This window comes from Botrytis fragariae, assembly GCF_013461495.1.
Source record: "Botrytis fragariae strain BVB16 chromosome Unknown tig00000001, whole genome shotgun sequence".
Taxonomy (NCBI): Eukaryota; Fungi; Ascomycota; class Leotiomycetes; order Helotiales; family Sclerotiniaceae; genus Botrytis; species Botrytis fragariae.
Window position 1 is genome coordinate 1,833,356 of NW_023500987.1, and position 9,165 is coordinate 1,842,520.

Genomic DNA, 9,165 nt, shown 5'->3' on the forward strand with positions numbered 1-9,165 from the left:
GCCAGGCCACTCACCGAGTTACAGTTACCCTGCATCGTGCTTGACAGTTTTTGTTCATGCCAAAACAACGTATGATGAAAGTGCGACCACATACCTAGTACCTACCTACTTGAATACCCAGGAGTGTACAGCCAATGCTTTTGATCGAGACGAATCAAATGCACATGTCTCTGCTCTTGATTTCTTCGCCCTTGAAGATTAAACCAAGAGGTATAAAAGTATTTAAATGACTTTGCTTGGATAATTTCCTCTTTTCTTTTCTCAAGAAAACAAAATTCAAGGGCGATGCATATTTTGATGGAAGTATGGCGACAGCATCATAGGCTCTTTCCTGCAGCTATGGTCAGTCATGAATTACCCGCAACCATCTGATTATGCGGATCGGAAGGAAATTCCCCCGTGCTTAGGTTATCTCCGTGGACTCGAGAGTCGAGAATTAACCTTCCAGCTTATTGGCGACTCGAGAGATTGCTTTCAGATTCCAATTGCGACTGAAGCGCCTTTCAAGGGGTTTACAAGTTCGCAGAGATATAAAACTATTTTAAGAAACCTCATGGCTTAGCCCACCCACCAGGGCCTTTGGATCCCCACCTTTTGGCGATCAAACCAACACAACATCAACCCCTCTAGGTAGATCATTTATGACACACTAGGTACCTTGTATGGTGTTGCACTTCGTAAAGTGTTTGCAGTGAAGGTTGGCTTACGAAGCTGCTCGTTCATTGGAACTCGTATATTGGCTGTGTAGTTTGTTAGGAGGCAGGAAAGTTGTTGCAAATAGATGCACGAGTACGATGATATAATTGATTCTTCAGATTGGCTGCATTGCCTTGAGATTGTGTAGTGGAAGCGCCGTTTCGACTGATAGGACCGAGGGGAAATAGATAAGCCATTATGGCCACCTTACGGCCTGTCCCGAATCCTCATTGCATCCTACCTTCGGGAACGGGGAACAATTGCGAAGCTCGTGGTGCGAGCGATCATAACGATCTGAGATCAAAATTACCGATTGAGCTCTGTTATCGTAGAGATGCTGCTTCAACGTTGATATCAAACAATCCGGGAATCCCGGTTTGTTGCTTCGAGTCTCGTAGAACGTTCCCTTGTGATTGCTACATTTCCAAGGGTTCCTTGATCGTTTCAGACAATTCCCCGCCGCACACTTGCAGTGTACATGAAGCATTACATATACAATACCCAGTAAGACTGCTCAGCTGAGACCCATCGCACACTATACTCGATGTAGGCGCCCTGTACCAGCATGGATATGTTCTCTGCTCGCTTCGAGAAGGGTGCAAAGATGTGTGTGTGGATACTTTGTTCCGTTGGAAATGGGGATGTTGATCAAATAAGGTCTGTTGGTTTACATATGCCACATGGTTTTGAAGATATTGAACCAGCTTATCTCGTTGATCTCCAAGATAGGAAGGATATTTCGTCTGGCATGTGCTGGGAATGGAACTAGGCCCGGAAGATTGAGATTGTGAGATCTCCTGGGCCCCGGAATGACTTAAGACGGAAAAAAAGCGATTGGAAAGAGTGAGATATGATGATATAGATATGAGGTTGATGGAACACTTTGATTAATCAATTATTGAAAACAATGCCGATTTGGTATTTTTGCGAGTTTTCGGGGGTTGCTTTCGCTGTTACGCTACTATCACATCAAACTCGCGCTATTGAAATCGTTGTTGAATTTGCTGAGGTTATGTTCGTAAACTTGTTTGATTTTGTACGTGAAAGGTGCCGTGATCGATATGGTCGGGCATAATAGTAATTTGCCCTTCTGACGGCGTGTACTATTCTTACCTGACTAATTACTTGGATGAAATGAATGATACTTTTCTTGTAGTGTTTTTGAGACATTCTAGAGACGATGTAATGTCAGAATGTATGGCGGTGGAACATACAACCATCATCACATAAGCAGAGGTCGGAAAGCTGGTCAAGCAATTTGAATATTGCCTTTTTTAGAAACCAGCATTAACCATTCAGCAGTTGCTCGTTTGCACAGTTCTAAGATACCTAAGGACAAGGTATTCCTCATACAATCACACTCGAAGAGGTACACGTACTCGAGTATATTCGCCCACATGACGAGGTTACAAGCAGTTAAAGCAGGTAAGCACTTAGAATGTGAGAATGCGACGCTGCCAACGAGCAAATTGGAACTAATCGCGAAAATCGAAATGAGATAATCATGGGGGGGAGGGGGGATTCTGGAAGTGTTCTATCTTGGCTAGCTGCAGGTATGCGGGTTTGAACAGGCCAGGGCTGCAGGTACTAGCCAGGTCAGGAAGTGGTGTTGTTGTTTTGTGTTTATTTTAAGTGTCATGATGAAATCGAAACGACCACGGGATATCCCGTCTTGAACCATTGAGTGAAAGAACTTGTTTTGGTGATGATGTTCGTGATGGGATTCGTGATGATGCATTGGGGGGGGACAGCGGGTGATTTGTGAGCCGTGCGGTAGGTTGGTTCAGCATGTAGATTTGATGAGATCTCTAGGTCAAGGTGGCGTAATGCCTCTTTTTCCATAATTTACCATGTACTGCGTAGAGCATTGTTGGACGGGCGGGACAAACACGGTGTCCAAATCCATATCGTATCTTCCGTATATACCCAAGATAGTAGTATAGTGATTACAATGAACTAGTACCTTCCAAATTTGGATCTTGAAACAATCGAAAATGGAAATGTGGTGAAGTTTGAAATCATCAGTAATATCTTAAATGATCCTTTGAGCCTCTTTCCTTCTTGAAGAGTCGACAATAGTTGATTGTACAGAGCCGCGGTGAGTCGAGGCTAGAAAGTACAATGCCGCATTTCCAGCGACGGACAATTAAATTCAAGAATGGGATTCCTCGATTCCGGATCTCGGGTTCGTGTTCTGTTGGTTCTATTTTGAGAAATTCTCCCACCTTCGAGTATTCACCGACACTGCCTCTGAGAACTATGTTTCAAATTCCACATACTGTATGAATGTAATCATGGTGACAGGTTCCAAGTGTGATGATAATGATTAGACCATGAACTTTGCTCCATATTGCCGTATCGCTTCAAAGATTCTAAATTACAATACTGCAGCCATATGCAGGTGATACTCGTCGGAATTCGCATTGGATAATCACCTCGCCGAACGATGATTGGTAGAAAGGAGGGCTGGTAATAAGCCTGTGAGCGATGTGAGATTTAAGATGGGCATGATTTGGTAGCTCTTACGATCGCACGACACGACCCACCGAAAGGTAGTGCGAACGTTGAGTATGATATTATAGATGTTGTATTATTCAGTGAAAGTGGAACTCATGAAATCCACATATTACCAAGTATAGATCTTTTCCACAAGGCAACGAGATTTTGGATATTAGCCCCGCGAGTATGTCACATAAACTAATACTGATACATAATAGCGTTGTAGATTTTGCCAACCCCTACCATTGCTAAGCGAACCTGTAACGCGGTGAATATGAAGTTCTTCGCGTGTTCAACAAATCAACAATCTATGCTACCTCTGATGGAAATTTAATCAAGCCAAAATTACAGAAAAGATATTCTCAGCGAGGCTGCGCTGGGCTGCTGAAATCAGAAATGAATATCTTACAAGATTAAGATTACACATACCATTTTTATAATATCTAAATTACACAGAAACTACCAAACAGTGCTACGTCAGCGAAGTACTGACTGTATTTTGCTCGTGTTCTTCATCAAAACATGACATCCCGCGCAGAGAAAATAGATATACGATAATGGTGATGCAAACAGAAATAAGACACTACCTAGGTATGAAATGAATTTGCCGCTTGAGAGCCTCGGCTACCTAGGTATTGAAATGAGAAAAGTTCATTGCCTGAGAGATGGGGGGAAGGGGGGACAAGCTTGAAATGAAAGAGATCGTTATTTTTAGCGCGCCTAACATGTTGGTATGGAGATGCCGCAGATTTCAATCAGGTATAGTCTACTTTCTTAATTGTTCTCTTGTCAAGATTGAAATTTAAAGTACATTTTATATGGAGACAATAGTGACTAGTTAGACATGCTTGTGTTTATCAGACTGATGCAGCAGCGGTGCCATGCTCATGACCCCTGGCTATTTCACTCAAAAAACGTGGGTCTGGCTGGAGAAAGTTGAGATGGTAGGGATAATTGAGATGGAGTAGGGATCAAGGGGTAAAGCAACTAAAGAACCAAAAAGTTGTTTCCATCTATCGGAACTTAGTGATTGTAAGGTTACCATCCAATTTTCTATGCGGTTGATCTGCAACTTACTATTGTTGGTAGTTTTAGTCTGTACCCGTCATTTGGGCACGCACCATTATGAAGCTTTCTTTTGATCCCTTTTCTTGCCTGCCTACACTAAGATTATTGTTTTGACTGGTCGCAGTACAAGGCAAGCCTCTTCTAAATCTTCAAGCTTGCGGTTCATTACAAGATGTCATTGACGGTATATGAAATGATATCGGAGCATCGATATGCTGTGTAAGCGCGCGCAATAGCTCTTTACGTTGGTCAAATTTCACTTCCTTCGTTAGAGCTACAATATACTATGCCTGATAAATACTACTCAATGGAGAATAATTGCTCGCATATTTCTGGTCTTTTCAAGGCTAGCTTATAAAACGTTAACCATGGTGCTGGTCTGCTAATACTACTACACGACAACAAACTGTCAGATCTATCACGAATTAGGCTAAATAATTTGTGTTACAAATTACCCGCAAGTTTGGGAATGTCTCTTCAGCATGCCATTCAGATGGTAACCTCAAAGTAACGACAATCAAATTAGAATCTAGGCGGACATTTTACGTTTACCCAGTTTTTTTATTACCGAAAGTTGCTTCATCACAGATCCCACTTCAATGCACCAAGAAAAAATCACTCAGACGCTGGATGGTTGTTCAATTAGAATTACCATTAATTAAATCTGGCTAGTTCACATATTATGGGTCCCTTGAATGGTCTCAATGGGGTCCGTGATGAGCGGCGTAGCCCATGATTGAGAGGGGAAAATCTCCTATGCTCCTGGTTTAACTTTTTTATGGTGTGCCTCGTCCTTTCCTTAAAAAGCCCTACGGTCGCGCTAATTTTTCCAAACGTTGACGTGCCCAGATGAACCCAAAGTGCGGGTGTGTCGCTCTGGCGCCTGTTTTGTTTTCCCCCATCTCTTCACACAAGTAGCTCTCAGGTCGAGGGGCAACCATGTATGACAGGGTTCAGAATCCTTTGAACATATCCCCAATCTGACCAATCACATGCTGACGGAAGCAGCGCTAGAGCGCCTTCCACTTACATGCTTTAGGTACTTTAGAGCCTTACTCCCCTTGGACAACTTGGGGCGAAGACCTTGATTTAAGTGCCTCCTGGAATCCCTCGAACAGAACCAAAATAGGTACATCACAACGTCTATTATTCCTCACCAAAGCCGAGTTTATAATCTCCCCAGATCCGAACGTAACGTCAGTCTATTTCGAGTGTCTCATCTCTTTAAAGCTATCTGTATGTGCCGCCATTACTAGTCACAGCCTTCTTATCCCCTGCACAGATGGATTCATCGTATGTGGAGCACAGAGACTCACGTCAGTTCAGGTCCCGAACAGACAGTCACCTGTCATCAACTACAACGCAATTTCAAGGTCTTCTTATTGAGACTGACCCCGCCACTTCTTCAAATCATCAAGTTGGTATATCTTCACCAGACTCAGCAACAGCAGCCTCAGCTACAACAGCTACCACACTCATTACTTCACCGATACCCACATTCCTTCAACAAAAATCAGAATCTTCAACCGCTACTGGTCTATCGTCACCAGCCCCTCAGCAATACACACCATTTCCGATCCTCAATAAGAGTGAACTTGACACAGACTGGTCCTGTATCACGAATTCAGAAGCTCAATCAGGCAACTCACTTGAACTAAGCATCCATCCAGGGCAAACGTTTCCTGGTATTGAACATCTTGAATATAAACTTCCCATTCATTCAAATTCACTTCCACCAACTATGTCTACTCTTGGTATTCAGCACTATGACCCACGGTTTGATGCCGGTGCACGACCATCATACACTTGGCCTCGTATGTATTCAAAGATCTCCTCGAAAGTATTAGGACTAACTAGAGCAGAATTCGAGATGAACGAACAATTCATCCAACAACATGATTTGAGCCCACATATGAGCCCACATATGAGTCCTGGGCAACTATCACCATATAACGAGCTTAAGCCAACACCAATATACGCACGAGCCATTTCAGATAGTCCACCACGAGCAAGTCTCACGACTGAACAGAGGGAACTGAAGCGTCAGCGCGACCATGCAAGGAGAGAAACGAAGACGAGACAAAGAAGGGAGAGATCTTTGAGCAACCCATACGCATCAAACAGAACAACACCAGACATGTTACCACGAACTCTCCCAGATCACTATTCAAACCCTAATTCGCTTGCTCCAACTCCACTCTTATCACAAGGTCCTTCTAATCATGGCCTCCCCAGTCCATCTTACCTCGCACCATACTCGCCACAAGTATCTGTGACTGATACTACATCTTCAGATATGTATGGGCCAGTTTTCACAATGGGTCCAAATGACTATACACCAATCTCAGCGTATTCAGCACCATACTCAATGGGAGGCCCCGAGGGCACCCTTCCTTCCTACGCGTATGTATTTTCCACAAAAATAAATTTTCAATTCAAATCATCTAATTAGTAATTCCTAGTCCTAGACCACACTCCCTTTCATCGGCCTCCGACCAATCTAGCCTCGGCAGCATCTATGTACCACACACACACTCGCTTTCTCCTTTGACTCCCCTCTCCTCGATATCTCAACCCTCACCCCTCGAACCTCGCGATCACGTTCGTGTCGTGCAATCGCGACCCAAGCCCCAGTGTTGGGACCATGGCTGCAATGGTCGTCAATTCAGTACCTTCTCCAACCTTTTACGCCACCAACGTGAAAAATCGGGCGTAGCAAGCAAATCTTCATGCCCCAATTGCGGCGCCGAGTTCACAAGAACCACTGCTAGAAATGGCCATATGGCACATGAGAAATGTAAGCAGAGAAGAAATTCTTAAGCTAGCATTGCTGTATTGGGGTTTTCTTTCTTTTCGACGCAGAGGCGCGTTTCATTTTCAGGGGCTGTGCAACACTAGGCGTGGGTTTGATTTATTTGGGGGCTGCTCTTCTTCATCATTTACTTGAATTGGATATTATATGCGATCAGACAAGATAAGACGAGATCAGACGAGACGAATAGGCTATGAGAAAGAAAGAATGAATTGTAAGAATATCGGGTACCGGGTCATCTCATAATTTCATCGTCACACTCATCACCATCATCATATTCAGGTCTCTGGAATAAGGAAGGAGTTAAAATTAGAGCTGCCACTCATCGCATCTATTTATTGGGGTTTTGGTTAGGTTTATTGTTTTGGCTGGAGAAAGTTATTTTTCGGTTTTTATGTATATGGACATCTACTTCATTTCTCTACACTCTTTCAGGCACTTTTATTTATTAGGCTACAGCGAGTCTTGTTTTTTTTTGGGAGCGATAAAAATCATTTTTTGTTTGCTTGTTTTTATTTCTATTTTTACTTTGTACTGGCTCTTCTGGTCTGGTTTTGTTGTCATCTGCAATCTGCAATGTTATACCCCCAACTTTTCCTTAGAAGCTATTAAAGAGGCATTGTCAATCGTTTTGTTTGGAATCAATCATGGGATCATTATACTAGGTATACATTGGATATATGGATTAAATGTATTATGGATTTGGAAATATGAAAAAGAATTGAGATATCAAATTGTTAAGACTGAATGAGCGTTTTTTTGGTGAATTTGTATGTACTAAAGCTGTAGTATGAAAACGTGGAATACAAATACGAAATTTCACGCTTATTTAGTCTATTTTATTTTATATCTCTCCCGGGCTGGATGTTCGACTTTTAAATGGAGAAGGCATTTATTGATTGATTGATTGATTAAATGATTGTTGCCGGGCTTTCAACGAATCGACGAGCTAGCTTACGAGCCCACGAATCAAGGAGTCAATTGGAGAGGAGGGTAAGAAATAAGTGTCGAGATAATGAATGCTGAAGATGACTCTTGCAGTCAAGCGGAAACGTAAGAAGGCGTCAAGTTAGCAGTGACGAGTCAGGTTCGTGAGAGCTACTCGGGGTCCAAAAAATACGGTACACAGGTGGTGGAAAGGGGAGTTGGTTCTGAGTTCAGCCAGTGGCCACGAGGCGTTTTCTTTGGCAATGCCAGAGGCATTACATTGCAAGCTGGATGATTAGTCGGTGTGTACTGTGTGATTATTAAATTCTTACTTTGCAGTTCTTAGGGGGAGACACAACTGCATTCATTGGTTTCGGTTGGGGGTTGGGGGTGGTAAGAATGAGTAGAGATGCCCCCTTGATTTGATGTGCGACACACCATACACCATAGCATCACGCCTCGAACCAATCTGCGGTGTGGTTGTATGTAATACCTACACAGCTTGAATAATCAGATTTCACTCACATCAAATTGGGTTCGGACATTTCAGATAGACGAGAATTGCACTCATCAATTGTCCTTTGCATCTGTTCTCGTTGCGGTTTCAAGAAAATTTGTTTCCGTCGTGTAAATAATTTCCCCAAATCATGACACAGCCCCTTCACAAATAGCAACAAACAGCTGGGCGAGTTCTGCTAGTAACAACGCCTCTGCATCTCCTAGACATTTCAGATCAGGTGGATGCAGCATCAGGTACAGCACGTTTTACATACTCATGAAACGTAGAAGGGCAAGGTGGACGGCGTGAGAGAGACGTTCAATTTGCTTACATGTGCTGCACTGAATTAAATGCTACATATACATACATAATGCGCGCACCCATGTGTCTGCATATTAAACTAAACAGGCATGGCATGTGGAATTCCTGCAGCATTTCCTTTAGCAGTCCTGACTTGATGTGGCCACGGTGAGATTTTGGGAGGTCAGGGAAGTTGAGAATATCCCGGTTTGCCATGCGTACAAGTTGTCTTCCTTGCCGAGTAAAACCATACATAGAGGGCCAAGAGGGAAGGGTCAAGTACATTTGCTGATCTGGGATTGGGGGCCGGTAAGCCTTGGTTGGCTCGTTTGTCTTACTATGTTGCATTGCAGATTGAGGTTGC

General features: G+C 43.2%; 2 protein-coding genes across 2 annotated transcripts; one reads left to right on the forward strand and one right to left on the reverse strand.

The window, feature by feature from the left end:
• Positions 1-2,717: 2,717 nt before the first annotated feature.
• Positions 2,718-3,205, reverse strand: Bfra_000565 (uncharacterized protein; the record flags this gene model as incomplete). The annotated part of the gene is made up of 2 exons (XM_037331011.1): positions 2,718-2,946; positions 3,132-3,205. The coding sequence occupies 2 exons, from the start codon at positions 3,203-3,205 to the stop codon at positions 2,718-2,720; spliced, it is 303 nt and encodes a 100-aa protein (XP_037197344.1).
• A 2,340-nt stretch (positions 3,206-5,545) lies between these two features.
• On the forward strand, positions 5,546-7,083 carry Bfra_000566 (putative transcription factor c2h2 protein; the record flags this gene model as incomplete). The annotated part of the gene is made up of 3 exons (XM_037331012.1): positions 5,546-6,077; positions 6,126-6,666; positions 6,726-7,083. 3 exons carry the CDS (start codon positions 5,546-5,548, stop codon positions 7,081-7,083), a joined length of 1,431 nt encoding a protein of 476 aa, XP_037197345.1.
• Positions 7,084-9,165: the final 2,082 nt, after the last annotated feature.